The sequence below is a fragment of the Rhinoraja longicauda genome, chromosome 28, assembly GCF_053455715.1.
Source record: "Rhinoraja longicauda isolate Sanriku21f chromosome 28, sRhiLon1.1, whole genome shotgun sequence".
Taxonomy (NCBI): Eukaryota; Metazoa; Chordata; class Chondrichthyes; order Rajiformes; family Arhynchobatidae; genus Rhinoraja; species Rhinoraja longicauda.
In genome coordinates this window covers 5,158,264-5,175,728 of record NC_135980.1, presented here as the reverse complement: position 1 = coordinate 5,175,728, position 17,465 = coordinate 5,158,264, and the positions used below count along the sequence as shown (strand labels likewise).

General features: G+C 47.0%; 1 protein-coding gene across 2 annotated transcripts in view; it reads left to right on the top strand.

Moving 5' to 3' along the window:
* adamtsl5 (ADAMTS like 5) overlaps positions 1-17,465 on the top strand; it is a 144,167-nt gene that overhangs the window by 120,165 nt on the left and 6,537 nt on the right. For both annotated transcript variants that reach the window (XM_078423593.1, XM_078423594.1), the window contains 4 exons: positions 1,046-1,209; positions 1,917-2,133; positions 4,689-4,787; positions 14,193-14,264. In XM_078423593.1, coding sequence (XP_078279719.1) covers positions 1,046-1,209; positions 1,917-2,133; positions 4,689-4,787; positions 14,193-14,264 — 552 coding nt within the window. The remainder of the gene's footprint in view (positions 1-1,045; positions 1,210-1,916; positions 2,134-4,688; positions 4,788-14,192; positions 14,265-17,465) is intronic.

Sequence of the window (17,465 nt, the reverse complement as noted above, 5' to 3'; positions counted from 1 at the left end):
TCATTTATTATTGTCATGTGGATTGGGGTATAGTGAAAAGCTTTTGTTTGTGTGCTATCCAGTCAAAGAAAAGACTATGCATGAATACAGTCAAGCCATCCACAGTGCATTAGGGTTAGTGCAAATCCATTGGCCGCAGAGCTATTGGGAAGCAGATTAAAATTGGCCCTGGTGGCTTCTCTTGACATTTTTTGCTTTACTTTTTATTGAATTCAATTCAAGTAATCATATATTATTTATTGAGTCATAGAGTCATTCAGCTGAAAACTGGCACCTTTGGCCCAATTTGCCCGCGCCAACTAACATGTCCCATCTACATTAGTCCCACCTGCCTGCATTTGGCCCATATCTCCCTAAACTTGTCCTATCCATGTACCCGTGTAAATGCTTCTTTAACGTTGTGATAGTACCTACCTCAACTACCTCCTCTGGCAGCTCGTTCCGTACCCCTGCCACCCATTGTCTAAAAAAGTTGCCCCTCAGGTTCCTATTAAATCTTTCCCCCCTTACCTTAAACCCATGTCCTCTAGTTCTTGATTCCCCTACCCTAGGTAAAAGACTCTGTACATTTATTTATCCATGTACCTGTCTAAATGTTTCTAGGCTATATCCTAAGTCGGAATAAAATAATTCTGTATTGATGGGATGTTGTGCTTTTGATTAATTGATTGTGGACAATAACATTCCTGATTATATTAGCACGGCACAGTGGCGCAGCGGTAGAGTTGCTACCTTACAGCGAATGCAGCGCCGGAGACTCGGGTTCGATCCTGACTACGGGTGCTGTACTGTACGGCGTTTGTACGTTCTCCCCGTGACCCGCGTGGGTTTTCTCCGAGATCTTCGGTTTCCTCCCACACTCCAAAGACGTGCAGGTTTGTAGGTTAATTGGCTGGGCAAATGTAAAAATTGCCTCTAGTGGGTGTAGGATAGTGTTAAATGTGCGGGGATCGCTGGGCGACGCGGACCCGGTGGGCCGAAGGGCCTGTTTCTGCGCTGTATCTCGAAATCTAAAAATCTAAAATCTATATTTTTCTGTCTGCAGCGTTAATAAATGGCAAGAATCATTACGTGATTAATGGGAACTGGATCATAGACTGGCCTGGTGAATATGACATTGCCGGCACCAAGATACAGTACAAACGTTCAACCGGCAACCAAGAGTCCATTGAGGCTGCTGGACCCACAGCAGAAGATCTCCATGTGATGGTACAAATCTTCATGTAAAAATTACACTGCTGTTTGCATGTCCGAGTCACTCAAAAACAGCTCTGGTTATTAATAGGTGCTCTATAAATGTCAAGGTTTGTGTCTTCTTTCTGATTTACATTATGTTTCTTTGCCTGGTATTTTAAGTTGTCCTTGAATTGTTCATGTCCTTGATGAAATAGCAGGTGAATAAAATGAACTCAGACCCAAATAATTCCACCCTCTACAAGAAGATACACGAACCAAGGCAACACAAGCCATCACAAACCAACCTCCCTTCCATTGACTCGGCAAGGCCAGCAGCATAATCAAGGACGAGTCGCACCCTGGCCACTCCCTCTTCTCCCCTCTCCCATCAGGCAAAAAGGTACAGAAGTGTGAAAACGCACACCTCCTGATTCAGGGACAGTTTCATCCCAGCTGTTATCAGGCAACTAATGCAACCAGTGAGCAGTGCTGAACTACTGCCTACCTCTTTGATGACCCTTGGACTATCCTCGATCGGACTTTGCTGGCTTTATCTTGCACTAAACGTTATTCCCTTATCATGTATCTATACACTGTAAATGGCTCGATTGTAATCGTGTATTGTCTTTCCGCTAACACGCAACAAAAGCTTTTCACTGTACCTCGCTGCACGAGACAAATAAACTAAACTAAACTAAAGATGGAGGTATTAGGATGTCAAAAGGCCACTTGTGTTGCAGGTTCTCCTTCAAGAGGCAAACTCGGGAATTGAGTACGAGTTCTGGCTTCCTAATGAGAGCTACGGTCATTACCAAGATGGCCATAGTCCGCTGAGACAACCTGAGACGGCTGTGATAGAAGCTGGCCTTCCTCTGACTTACCTGCCCTGGGCACAAACCACCACAGCCACCACCACCACCACCACCACCACCACCAGAAGACCAGCCTTTCACCCTGGTAGGTAGCCAGCCTTTGCTTCAATCAGCACAGTTGCTCAGTTGGAGCTTTCCTGTTTCGGGTGTAGGTGAAGATTAACAGGCTCTAGGTTAGTAAGGGCATGAAGGACGATGGGGAGAAGATAGGAGAATAAGGTTGAGAGGGAGAAATAGATCAGCCATGGTCGAATGGCAGACCAGATTCTTTAGACTTTAGAGACGCAGCGTGGAAATAAGGACCTTTAACCTGCAACATTAATTGTCTCACATTCTACAAATGTTGCTTGACCTGCTAAATGTTTCCAGCATTTTGGGGTTTTGTTTTTGAACGGCGGACAGACACACCACTTCCAAAGTGTAGGACAGGGGCAGCTGGCATCGCTGGCACTAGAGGACACGGTGTGCTTGGATAACACAGGTGCTGTCTGTACGGAGTTTGTACGTCCTCCCCGTAACCGCGTGGGTTTTCACCGGGATCTCCGGTTTCCTCTGGAGGAAAGACGTGCAGTTTTATGGGTTAATTGGCTTGGTAAAATGGTAAATTGTCCCGAGTGTGTATAGGATGGTGTCAGTGTGTGGTAATCATTGGTCAGTGCAGACTCGTGGGCCGAAGGGCCTGTTTCCGCAATGTATCTCTAAACTAGGGCGGCCGCGGTGGCGTAGAAGTAGAGTTGCTGCCTTGCAGCGCCAGAGACCCGGGCTTGATCCCGACTACGGGTACTGTCTGTGCGGAGTTTGTACGTTCTCCCCATTACCTGTGTGGGTTTTCAACGAGAGCTACCGTTTCCTCTGGAGGAAGGACGTACGGGTTTGTGGGTTAATTGGCTTGGCATAATTATAGATTGTCCTGAGTGTGTGTAGGATAGTGTAAGTGTGTGGGGATCGTTGGTTAGCACAGACTCGTGGGCCGAAGGGCCAGTTTCCCCACTGCATCTCCAAACTAAAGTAAAGTAAACTAAACTTGTAAGTTCCGCACAAAATGCCACAGCAGCCTGATTTGGAAAGCGATCACTTCGTGGTCTTTTGTTTAGTTTAGAGAAGCTTTGTGGAAACAGGCCCTTCAGCCCACAAGGTCCATGCCGACCATCGATCACGAGTCCACACTGGTTCTATGTTATCCCATTCTATCATCTGCTCCCAAACATATAAGATAATTAGGGGATTGGACACATTAGAGGCAGGAAACATGTTCCCAATGTTGGGGGAGTCCAGAACAAGGGGCCACAGTTTAAGAATAAGGGGTAGGCCATTTAGAACGGAGATGAGGAAGAACTTTTTCAGTCAGAGAGTGGTGAAGGTGTGGAATTCTCTGCCTCAGAAGGCAGTGGAGGCCAGTTCGTTGGATGCTTTCAAGAGAGAGCTGGATAGAGCTCTTAAGGATAGCGGAGTGAGGGGGTATGGGGAGAAGGCAGGAACGGGGTACTGATTGAGAGTGATCAGCCATGATCGCATTGAATGGCGGTGCTGGCTCGAAGGGCTGAATGGCCTACTCCTGCACCTATTGTCTATTGTCTATTGTCTATTAACACATTAGGGGCAATTTACAGAGGCCAGTTAACCGACAAACCCACACGTCTATGGGATGTGGGAGGAAACCGGAGAACCCGAAGGAAACCCACGTGGTCATCGGGAAAACATGTTTGGCACAGATATTGCCGGCCAAAAGCCCTGTTCCTGTGCTGTACTGTTCGAAGTTCCATTTGAAGGGCTGTTTGACTCAGGCAACTGAATCATCCTACCACAACCAGAGAGCAGTGCTGAACTACTATCTACCTCTGACGTCTTTCCATCTATCCGTTGCTGGCTTTACCTTGCAACTAAACGTTATTCCCTTATCTGCACACTGTAAAATTGTAATCATGTATTGTCTTGCTGCTGACTGGTGAGCACGCAACTAAAAGCTTTTCACTGTACCTCGGTACACGGGGCAATAAACTAAACTGAAACTGAAACCCCTGATCCTATTGATGCAGTTATTCTTTACAGATTCAATGTAATTGAGACAAAGCATCACAGTTCAGTTCAGTTTAGTTTATGATTGTCGTGTGTATCGAGGTACAGTGAAAAGCTTTGGTTTGCGTGCATTCCAGTCAGAGAAAAGACGAGATATGATTACAATCAAGCCGTCCACTGTACACAGATAAACGATAAAGGGTACAACAATCAGTGCAAGATATAACATTGGAGGCTGATAAAGTCCGGTTAAAGATAGTTCAGTGGTCTCCAATGAGGTAGATGGGAGGTCAGGACCACACTCTAGCTGACGAGGGGACCGTTCTGTTGCCTGATAACAGCTGGGAAGAAACTGGCCCTGATGGGAGAAGAGGGAGATACTGAGGTGAGACAGGTCCTCGATTGTGCTGGTGGCCTTACCGAGGCAGCATGAAGCTGGGAAGAAACTGTTCCTGCATTGGGAGGGGTGCGTTTTCAACCATCAGTGCCTCTTGCCTGACGGGCGAGGTGGAGTGACCATGTTACTGACCAAAACACAAGTGAATTTATAAATATTTTCTCTTTCCCCCCCTACCCCCCCCCCCCCCATCTCCCCCTTTCCCCCACCACTCCACTTCCATTCAGGCTCCATGTACCCCACGCAACGATCACAAGCTCGGCCTCACCAAGATGCTCGTTTCCAAAATGTGTTGCCAAGACAAGACACGTCACCCGACCTGCCCAGTAAGTACAGACGCCAGGAACGCTGAATGAGGCAGGCCAGGGAGAGAGGCCTTGCGTATCGTACTCAACATGTCCCACTCTTGGATGAGGGTGGATGTGGTTGCTGAAGGTACCTCGGCTAGCTGAGAAAGAGCCACCAGTCTAGGCTGTCAATGTTTAATCATAGTCACACAGCACGGAAACAGGCCCTTTGGCCCAGCTTTCCCATACCGACCAAGGTACCCCATCTAGTTTACTTTAGTTTATTGTCACATTTCCCAAGGTACAGTGAAAAGCTTTTGTTGCTTGCTATCCAGTCAGCGGAAAGACAATACATGTTTACGGTGGAGTCATCTGCAGTGCATGGATACATAAAAAGGGAATAACATTTAGTGCAAAGTAAAGCCAGTAAAGTCCGATCAAGGATAGTCCGAGGTTCACCAATGAAGTAGATAGTCGTTCACGACTGCTCTCTGGTTGTGGTAGGGTGATTCAGTTGCCTGATAACAGCTGGGAAGAAACTGTCCCTGAATCTGGAGGTGTGCGTTTTCACACTTCTATACCTTTTGCCTGATGGGAGAGGGGAGAAGAGGGAGTGGCCGGGGTGCAACTCGTCCTTGATTGTGCTGCTGGCCTTGCCGAGGCAGCGTGAGGTATAAATGGAGTCAATGCAAGGGAGGTTGGTTTGTGTGATGGTCTGTGCTGTGCCCACAATTAGCTGCAATTTCCTGTGGTTTTGGATGGAGCTGTTCCCAAACCAAGCTGTGGAGCGGCTGAAGAAGGGTCTCGACCCGAAACGTCACCCATTCCTTCTCTCCTGAGATGCTGCCTGACCCGCTGAGTTACTCCAGCATTTTGTGATACCCAAACCAAGCTGTGATGCATCCCGATAAAATGCTTTCTTTGGTGCATCTGTAGAAGATGAGAAAGAACCACCAGGCTATGTTCTCAGTACGTAGAGTCATAGAGTCATAAAGCAGGGAAACAGGCCCTTTGGCCCAGCTTGCCAGACCGACCTAGGTGCCCCATCTACACTAGTCCACCGGCCTGCATTTAGCCCATATCCCTCTCAACCTTGCCTATATTATATTTCATAGTTTCTCTCTCAACTACCTTCTCTGGCAACTTATTTCATATACCCACCACCCTATGTGTGAAAAGGTTGCCTCTCAGATTGCAGTTAAATCTTTCTTCTCTCACCTTAAGCATGATTCCTCTGGCTCTCGATTCCCCTACTCTGGGGAAAAGACTGTTCATCTGACCTGCTGATTCCCCTCATGAACATACACCTTTATAAGATCACCTCTCATCCTCTTACACTCCAAAGGAATACAGTCTGAGCCTCCCCGACCTCTCCTTATACCTCAGCCCCTCAAGTCCTGGCAACATGCTCATAAAGGGATACTTATACCTTGGATGTAATACAGCTTTATAGAACTTTGGTGCTGATTTTGGTGCCAAGAGTACTGATGGAGACAGATGCGATAGTGACATTTGGATAGGCACATGGATAAGCAGAAATACGGAGTTTGTACGTTCTCCCCGTGACCTGCGTGGGTTTTCTCCGAGATTCTCGGTTTCCTCCCACACTCCAAAGACGTACAGGTATGTAGGTTAATTGACTGGGTAAAATGTAAAAATTGTCCCTAGTGTGTGTAGAATAGTGTTAATGTGCGGGGATCGCTGGGCGGCGCGGACTCGGTGGGCGTTGTCGGTTTCCGCGTTGTATCTCTAAATGCAGGGATCTGATGATGTGAAGACAGATAAGAGTTGGTTTTGGCATCATGTTCAGCATAGACATTGTTGGATGAAGGGTCTGTTCCTGTGCTGTACTGTTCTATGCTCTAATGTAAACCAAATATCCTGATAGATAAATGGGGCCATAGATAATAACTCAAAGGTAAGTGATAGTTTTGGTGGTTCCAACAGATGCAAATTCTCTTAATGAATTCCCTGGGGAATTACTAAAGCACCTCACAGTCAACAGTCTAGCTAAACACTTCAGCATCTGCAGTCGAGAGCTTTGAAAGCTTCCCTATATCTGGTATCACTATAAACCAGACTTTAGAGTGATGCCACAAGGAATCGTGGATGTTTGATTCTTGAGCAAAGCACGAAATGCTGGAGGAACTCAGCGGGTCAGGCAGCGTCTGTGGAGGAAGTGGACAGACAACATTTCTGCTTGGGACCCTGTCGTCAGACTGATTACAGCCTTGGGAGGAAGCCCTGGCTAGTGATGTAGGAAGGAACTGCAGATGCTGGTTTAAACCTAAGATAGACACTGTGAGAACCAGAGGGCATAGTTTTTAAAGTGAGTGGGAAAGATTTAATATATAAATAAGGAGTAACTTTTCACGCAAAGGGTGGTAGGTGTATGGATTGAGCTGTTGGAGGAGGTAGTTGAGGCAGAGACTGTGGCAACATTTAAGAAGCAAGTAAGCAGGTACATGGATAGGATAGGTTTAGAGGGATATGGCCAAATGCAGGCGAGTGGGACTCGTGTAGATGGGACATGTTGGCCATTGTGGGCAAGTTGGGCCGAAGGGCCTGTTTCCACACTGTACCACTCTATGTTTGAGACGTGACATTGTGGAGAGAAATGTGCTGTTTGACTCACAACATGTTCATAAGTGATAGGAGCAGGACTAGACCATTCGGCCCATCAAATCTATTCCACCATTCAATCGTAAACTCTGCTGGGCTGCCCTTGGGTGGCCTCTGTGCTATTGATGATTCCCTCCTTGAACATTTAGACAGACATACCAATGATGACATTAACTCTGACAGGATGGGAAAATAAGCTCTGTGTGATTTAAGCTCCTCTCCAGCCAATCTAGGAATAGCATGGAAGGTGGTGAGATGATGGTGAGATTCGTCCCCAATTAAATTGGGAGGCGCCTGTTACATACCCCCCCCCCCCCCCCGATGACCAATGTTTGAACAGGAAAGTGAAGCATTTGTGGGCTGTGCCAAAGAATCTCATTGTGCTGTGCAGACGTGACAATAAAGAGCCATTGAACCTGCAAACCTCGCACAGGCAACACCCGAGGTCAGGATCGAACCTGGGTCTCGGGCGCTCAAGGCAGCAGTGCCAGTGTATCAAAGGTTGGGGGGAGGGGCGTGATGAATGGAAGAGAGGGGCAGGGCCGTTTTTACAGCATTATGGGCCCCCGGGCAAAGCAATGTACTGGGGCCCCTACCGTTACTCTCCCCACCCCCCTTTCCCTACCAGCCCCCCCCCTGTCGTGCCGGCGAAAAGCACTTACCGAAAAGCACTTAGCGATGGACTTAGGGTGCTACATTGTTGCGAAAAGCACTTACAGATCGCTGTGAGAAGCACTTAGGGATGGAAAATGTTGCGAAAAAAGCACTTATTGAACCTACATTTTAAAAGTAGTATTTATTTATTGCAAGTCACTTAACATACACAGATCAGCATGGGGCCCCTATGCTCGTGGGGCCCCGGGCAAGTGCCCATCAGGCCCATGCGTTAAGACGGCCCTGGAGAGGGGTGCAGCTATGGAGATATTGGACAAGTGCAGTCCGTTGTCACATCCCCGTTGCCATGTCGATGCGATTAGACCAAGGGGGGACAAAAGGTTTCCAATTAAAATGTTCTTTTGCGTCAGGCTCACAGTGGTGGTTCTGACTAAAATATTCTACTGCTTGCAAACTATAAGTTAACAGGGTTGTTTAGCTTAGTTTAAAGAGACAGGGCAGGAACGGGACCATCAGCCCACCGTGTCCGCACCGACCAGTGATCCTTGCACATTAACACTACCCTACACACACCAGGGACATACTTTAACATTTTTATACCAAGCCAATTGACCTACAAACCTGTACGTCTTTGGAGTGTGGGTGGAAACCGAAGATCTCGGAGAAAAACCACGTGGGTCACGAGAAGAACGTACAAACTCCGTACAGACCGCTCCCATAGTCAGGATCGAACCCGTATCCTTGGCACTCTGTTGCTATGGAGTAATATTTTGCCGTGAAAATGATCGAGCCCCCGAGCCTAACTAAGACCACACACCCAAAACATTTCACTGTATTTGGGGACTGCCATGGGATAGGTTTTTATTTAGATATAAATGGAAACAGGCCCTTTGGCTCACTGAGTCCACACACACCCATTCACACTAGTTCTCTGTAGGAAGGAACTGCAGATGGCTGCTTTAAAGCGAAGATAGACACAAAAAAGCTGGAGTAACTCAGCGGGACAGACAGCATCCCTGGAGAGAAGAAATGGGTGACGTTTCTCACCAGAGATGTTGCCTGTCCGCTGAGTTACTCCAGCTTTTTGTGTCTATCTTCGCACTAGTTCTATGTTATCCTTCTTTCCCAACCACTGCCTACAGACTAGGGGCAATTTAAAGAGGAATATTAAGCCACAAACCCACTAGTCATTGGGATGTGGGAGGAAACAGGAGAATCCGGAGGAACTCACGCAGTGACAGGGAGAACGTACAAACTCCGTACGTTCAGCACCCGCAGTCAGGATCGAATCTGGATCTGTGAAAGGCTGAGTAACTGAAAGAAAGGGAGGTGAATCTGTGGAATTCATTGCCGCAGATGGTTGCGGAGGCCAAGCCAATGGATATTTGTACGGCGGAGATTGACAGATTCTTGATTAGTACGGGTATCAGGGGTTATGAGGAGAAGGCAGGAGAATGGGGTTGAGAGGGAAAGATAGATTAGAATTAGAATTAGAATAACCTTTATTGCCATCCAAAAAAAACAAGTCTTTTGGACGAGATTTTGTCACCCACAGTCCAACAATAAGAGCAATAAAAATAAGCAATAACACCCACAACCACAAACCAACACAAAACAAAAAAAAACACCAAAAAAAAGAAACATCCATCCCAGTGAGTCTCCTCCAGTCACCTCCTCACTGTGATGGAAGGCCAGAATGTATTTTCTCTTCCCCTGCCGTCTTCTCCCGCGGTCAGGCTGTTGAAGTTGAAGTTGAAGTTGCCTGGCGGACTAGACATGATGGTCCAAACGGCCAAATTTTGCTCCTAGAACTTATGAATTTATTAAATTGCGCACAGCCCTTTATCATATCATCATATCATATATATACAGCCGGAAACAGGCCTTTTCGGCCCACCAAGTCCGTGCCGCCCAGCGATCCCCGCACATTAACACTATCCTACACCCACTAGGGACAATTTTTACATTTTACCCAGCCAATTAACCTACATACCTGTACATCTTTGGAGTGTGGGAGGAAACCGAAGATCTCGGAGAAAACCCATGCAGGTCACGGGGAGAACGTACAAACTCCTTACAGTGCAGCACCCGTAGTCAGGATCGAACCTGAGTCTCCGGCGCTGCATTCGCTGTAAAACAGCAACTCTACCGCTGCGCTACCGTGCCGCAATAAAGAAATTGCAAAAAACCTGGTGCTTAAAAGATATGAATTCAAACAAGCAAGAAAGTTTGACAGAGAGTGGCTTCATTGTTTAGAAATTGTTTCTTCAGTGTGGGAATGTGAAGTACAGTGTTACAAATGGCCACAGCCGCTGAATTTACGTAACAAAAATAAAAACATGGCTGTTGGGAAAAGAAGAGTGTTAATGAACATTAGGGCCACCGTGTTTCCCCTCTGCCCCTGGCTCACACTCGGTGATGAGTGGGGTTCTCCTGGAGCAATCTCCCCACAAAGAGTGCGGCACGGTGGCGCAGCGGTAGAGTTGCTGCCTTACAGCGAATGCGGCGCCGGAGACTCAGGTTCGATCCTGACTACGGGCGCCGTCTGTACGGAGTTTGTACGTTCTCCCCGTGACCTGCGTGGGTTTTCTCCGAGATCTTCGGTTTCCTCCCACACTCCAAAGACGTACAGGTATGTAGGTTAATTGACTGGGTAAATGTAAAAATTGTCCCTAGTGTGTGTAGGATAGTGTTAATGTACGGGGATCGCTGGGCGGCACGGACTTGGTGGGCCGAAGGGCCTGTTTCCGCGCTGTATCTCTAAATCTAAATCTAAAAATCTACATTGAGAGTAGAAAACCGAAGGGCAGCTCTGATCAATCGCTCACATTCCATGGATTGTGAAGGCCCAGTGGCCTGCCTGTATGAAGACGATCCCTCACAGGTTATATTTTGGTGAACCCGACAAAGTTGATTTTCAGTGACGGAATAGCAATCCCATCATACGTTATGTTGACTAGCAATGAATCTTAAATATACCAACTGTTGGAGTGACATGCATGTGTCATGTCCTTAATCTGATGGAGAGAACATGTGTGTGCATGTATGTATAATCCTACATCGTGTCCTTAATCTGATGGGAAGCAGGTGTGTGTGTGTGCCTGTGGGTATTTGTGCGCATGTGTATGTATAATCTCACATTGTCTCCTTAATTTGATGGGACGAACATGTGTGTGTATGTATATATAATCTCACATTGTATGTACATTTTAAGAATTGTGACTAAACTCATGTTCCTGTGTGTGGCTCTCCGCCTTGCCCCTGCCTTTAATCGTACAGTGGTTTGCGTTCACAAAGTTGCTTTATCCACGGAGGAAAAGGGGACGTACAACGTGATCTGGGTGTCCTAGTGCATCAGTCACTGAAAGGAAGCATGCAGGTACAGCAGGCAGTGAAGAAAGCCAATGGAATGTTGGCCTTCATAACAAGAGGAGTTGAGTATAGGAGCAAAGAGGTCCTTCTGCAGTTGTACAGGGCCCTAGTGAGACCGCACCTGGAGTACTGTGTGCAGTTTTGGTCTCCAAATTTGAGGAAGGATATTCTTGCCATTGAGGGCGTGCAGCGTAGGTTTACTAGGTTAATTCCCGGAATGGCGGGACTGTCATATGTTGAAAGACTGGAGCGACTAGGTTTGTATACACTGGAATTTAGAAGGATGAGAGGGGATCTTATCGAAACGTATAAGATTATTAAGGGGTTGGACATGTTAGAGGCAGGAAACATGTTCCCAATGTTGGGGGGGTCCAGAACCAGGGGCCACAGTTTAAGAATAAGGGGTAGGCCATTTAGAACAGAGATGAGGAAAAACCTTTTTAGTCAGAGAGTTGTGAATCTGTGGAATTCTCTGCCTCAGAGGGCAGTGGAGGCCAATTCTCTGAATACATTCAAGAGAGAGCTGGATAGAGCTCTTAAGGATAACGGAGTCAGGGGGTATGGGGAGAAAGCAGGAATGGGGTACTGATTGAGAATGATCAGCCATGATCACATTGAATGGCGGTGCTGGCTCGAAGGGCCGAATGGTCCACTCCTGCACCTATTGTCTATTGTCTATTGTCCTGATGGATCCATTGTAGTGAGAAATAGCGAGCCGTAGAGCTGCTTATTCTGCTCAAGTCAAGTCGTTTATTTGTCACATACACATACAAGATGTACAGTGAAATGCAAGCTGTGTGTAGTTATATCACTGCACGGCTGTCATGGGCACTAAAGCAGCCATTTTGTTTCTAGCCAAACACCATATCCCCCATTATCCCTGTTGTGGGAGGGAACTGCAGATGCTGGTTTAAACCGAAGATTTAAATGCTAGAGTAATTCAGCTGGACTGACAACATCTCCGGATAGAAGGATTTGGGTGACGCTTCGGGTCGAGACCCTTCTTCAGACTGGGTTTACCCCCCATACCCCTCCCCAATCGCCCAGAAACAGGAGACTAAATTACTCTTCCAGCTTTCTTTCCCCCCCCCCCCACACCTGCAATCAGTCTGAAGAAGGGTCCTATCCTAAAACGTCACCTGTCCATGTTTTCCTGGGATGCTGCCTGACCCGCTGAGTTACACCAGCACTTTGTGTCTTTCCAGGCTAGGTTACATCTATGTAAAGAGTTTAGTTTTGAGATACAGCGCGGAAACAGGCCCTTCGGCCCATCGAGTCCGCACTGACCAGCAATCCCCGCACATTAAAACTATCCTACACACACTAGGGACAATTTTTACATTTATACCAAGCCAATTAACTACAAACCTGTGTGTCTTTGGAGTGTGGGAGGAAACTGAAGTTCTCGGCGAAAACCCACGTAGGTCACCGGGAGAACGTTTAAAATCCGTACAGACGGCACCTGTAGCCAGGATCGAACCTGGGTCTCTAGCGCTGTAAGGTAGCAACTCTACCGCTGCGCCGCCATGCCGCGAGTGAAAAGACCGCTGACGTAATTTAGCACAAGCTCCATACTTTGCGGTTATGAGGAGATGCATAACCAATGTAAAAGCAACACTGTTTAATCAGACAGGTACTGTTCCTACCGAATCAATCTGTCTACTTTGGAAATGTGTGGCTTTGGTAGAGTGTAACCTGATAACGTCTCACTAGCAGTAACACGCTCAGATCTTTTCCCCAGCAGTCAAAACACATTCCTTAGTCTGTCGCCTTTGAAAGCTTCCTGTCAGCCACTGAATTGTTAACATCTAGAAAGAGATAACATGACGATTAAAACTCCTGGCATTGCCCCGCTCTGCCTGTCTGTCTCTCGGACCCACTGTACCACAATGGGTCCAGGAGATGCAAGAGACTGGATGCTGGAATTTTGATCAAAGTGGTGGAGGAATTTAGTAGATTGGGCATCATCTGTGTTTAGTTTAGTTTAGTTTGTAGATACAGCGCGGAAACAGGTCCTTCGGCCCACTGAGTCCGTGCCGACCAGCGATCCCCATGCTCACTAGTATCGTCCTGCACGCCAGGGACAATTTACAATCTTCAAACGAAGCCAATTAACCTACAAACCTGTCTGTCTTTAGCGTGTGGGAGGAAACTGAAGCACCGGGGGCAAACCCATGCAGGTCATGGGGAGAACGTAAAATCTTCATACAGACAGCATCTGTAGTCGGGATCGAACCCTGATCTCTGGCGCTGCAAGACTGCAACTCCACCGCCGCACCACCGGATTATTTTATCATGGCATCATATTTGGCACAAACGTTGTGAGCCGAAGGGCCTGTTCCTTAAGGCAGAGATAGATAGATTCTTGATTAGTACAGGTGTCAGGGGTTATGTGGAGAAGGCAGGAGAGTGGGGGTAAGAGGGAGAGATAGATCAGCCATGACTGAATGGCGGAGTAGATTTGATGAGCTGAACGGCCTAATTCTGCTCCTATCTCTCACAAACTTATGAACTTCTTTCCCAATTAATATGTTCCTCTGCAAAGCCTCGTCAGAGCTGACCAAACACAGAGCGCGTTTCTATTCTGTTTGATATATCCTCCTCGTTCTGCTATCGGGAATCAAAGAAATCAGAACTTGTGCAAACAAGGTCGATTTTCTGACAGTCAATAACGATCCCACCCTCCTCCTTTCAGCAGCAAGAAGAAAGATTTAATGATTTAACGTCTGAGCTGAAGCTCCCTCTGATAGCTGGAAGCATCAACCTACGTGTCGGACAAGACTAGGACGAACAGGTCTGACTCATTGAAATAATTACTGTCTGCCTTTGATCTAGGTTACTGTCGAAGGTGCAAGAAGTCAAAAGGAAAATCTCAAAGGATTCAACAGTACTGCCAGAAAGATTTTGGTAAGACTTCAATAAGGCCATGACTTTAAAAGTAACAGGACCCAATTATAAAAGTTATAAATTATTCTCTGGACCCGTTCTGAGGAGAGGGTTTTAATTTGGGATCGAATCAAAGAATCGCAAGTTGTGTTTTTTTTTCTTTAAAGCACGGTCGTCATTATTGAGTGAAGTTACTGATCTCAGAAAGAGTTCTTGTTGAAAAGATGCAAGAATGACATAGTTTCACTGCAGTACACTTGTCTTGAATGTGCCCTTTGCTCCCTTGCTCACTGTTGTAACACACGGTCTGAAATCGACTTTCTATTTTTCCACTTAAATAGTTGGACAGAATATAAGTTCCTAGTTTAGTTTAGTTTAGTCCAGTTTGGTTAGTTCAGTTTATTTATTATCACGCGTATGGAGTTACAGTTCTGCAAGCTGATAAAGCAGGAACGGGGTACTGATTTTGGATGATCAGCCGTGAGCACATTGAATGGCGGTGCTGGCTCGAAGGGCCGAATGGCCTACTCCTGCACCTATTTTCTATGTTTCTATGTTTTCCATGAGTACGTACGATAGATTCTCTTCTGGAACACCATGCAGAGATTTGCCACGTGTAATTTAGTGATACAGTGCGGAAACAGGCCCCTTGGCCCTCTGAGTCCGTGCCGACCAGCGATTACCCTGTACGCTAACACTATCCTACACACCAGGGACAATTTACAAATGTTATCGCAACCATTTAACCTACCCCTAACCTAACCTTAAACCTGTAGGCCTTTAGGGTGACCGGAGCACCCAGGGAAATCCCACAAGGTCACGGGGAGAACGTACAAACTCCGTACAGACCAGCACCCGTGGTCAGGATCAAACCCGGGTCTCCGGCGCTGTAAGGCAGCAACTCTACCGCTGCGCCACCGTGCCGGAAAAAAACCTTCTGACACCATTTTGCAGCACAGTGGAGCAACTTAGTGAAGTTGCTGCCTCACAGTGCCCGGGACCCGGGTTCCATCCTGACCTCAGCTGATATCTATGTGGAGTTTGCATCTTCTTCCCATGACTGCGTGGGTTTCCTCCAGCTGCTCTGATTTCCTCCCACATCCCAAAGGTTTTGTAGTTTAATTAAACCTCCGTAAATTGCCCCTAGAGTGTAGGGAATGGATGTGAAAGTGGGATAGTACAGAATTATTGTGGAAGGGTGATCGATGGTCAGCGTGGACTCGGTGGGCCGAAGGGCCTGTTTCTGCGCTGTATCTCTAAACTAAACTAAACTAAAACTAGAAAAGACGTACAGGTATGTAGGTTAATTGGCTGGGTAAATGTAAAAATTGTCCCTAGTGGGTGTAGGATAGTGTTAATGTACGGGGATCGCTGGGCGGCACGGTTGGAGGGCCGAAAAGGCCTGTTTCCGGCTGTATATATATGATATGATATGATAAATCAATGGTATCACAAAATGCTGGAGTAATTCAGCGGGTCAGGCAGCATCTCAGGAGAGAAGGAATGGGTGGCGTTTCGGGTCGAGACCCTTCTTCAGACTGATGTAAATCAACGACTGGCAGATTGCCAGGTTTGGATTTGATGTTTTCAGCAGCTGACTCCCAGTTAACTCTCGTTATATGCGGATTTTCTCCCTTTCCCCACCTTCACCCAGTGTCATCTGTTTAATTTAACATAGTGGAAACATTTAACAGCCTATTAATATAACCACGGCCATTGATTCTGTTCTCAACCCTTGGCATCCGGCCATTTAGAAAGGGCTGGTGAAAATGACGGAACATAAAGGGATTAACAGCATGAGTGGCAGGGAAAACATGTTTTTATGCACTGGCTGGTTTTGTACTTTCCAAAACAGAAGGCACATGGCATTTGTACTGACAAAGGGTGGACAGGAACGTCCGGAATAGATGGGATTATGTCTGTTCACCCTAAACAGGGCTGCTGATATCAGTTATTCACCTGCCCACTACAACAGAGAAGCAAATACAGTGATACAGCGTGGAAACAGCCCCTTCAGCCCAACTTGCCCACACCGGCCAACTTGTCCGAGCTACACTAGGCCCACCTGCCCGCGTACGGCCCATATTTCTCCAAACCTGTCCTATCCATTTACCTGTCTAACTGTTTCTTAAATGTTGGGTTAGTCCCAGCCTCAACTACCTCATCTGGCAGCTTGTTCCATACACCCACCACCCTTTGTGTGAAAAAGTTAACCCTCAGATATCTATTAAATCTTTTCCCCTTCACCTTAAACCTACGTCCTCTGGTCCTCGATTTGCCTACTCTGGGCAAGAGACTCTGTGCATCTACCCGATCTATTCCTCTCATGATTTTATATAACATAAGATCACCCTTCATCCTCCTGCGCTCCAGGGAATAGAGTCCCAGCCTACTCAACCTCTCCCTATAGCTCAGACCCTCTAGTCCTGGCAACATCCTCGTAAATCTTCTCTGTACCCTTTCCAGCTTGACAACATCTTTCCTATAACATGGTGCCCAGAACTGAACACAATACTCTAAATGCAATCTTAGCAACGTCTTATACAACAAGACCTCCCAACTTCTATACTCAATACTCTGACTGATGAAGACCAATGTGCCAAAAGCCTTTTTGACCACCTTATCTACCTGCGACTTGACCTTCAAGGAACCATGCACCTGTACTCCTAGATCCCTCTGCTCTACAACACTCCCCAGAGCCCTACCATTCACTGCGTAGGTCCTGCCCATATTAGACTTCCCAAAATGCAACACCTCACATTTCTCTGTATTAAATGCCATCAACCATTCCTCAGCCCACCTGGCCAATCGACCAGGATCCTGCTGCAATTTTTCACAACCATCTTCACTTGCCATGTATGTTCTTATCCAAATCATTGATGTAGATGACAAACAGTAACGGGCCCAGCACCGCACCCTGAGGCACACCACTAGTCACAGGCCTCCAGTCCAAGAAGCAACCTTCCACCATCACCCTCTACTTCTTTCCGTGAAGCCAATTTTCTATCCATTCAGCTATCTCTCCTTGGATCCCATGTGATCTAACCTTCCAAAGGTCAGTCTCTTGTCCCTTAATGTTCCCCCCTGGGTCTCAGGAAGGAACAGCAATACAGTTCGGGTGGCACAGTGGCGCAGCGGTAGAGCTACTGCCTTACAGCGCCAGACACCCGGGTTCAATACTGACTATGGGTGCTTGTCTGCACGGAGTTTTACGTTCTCCCC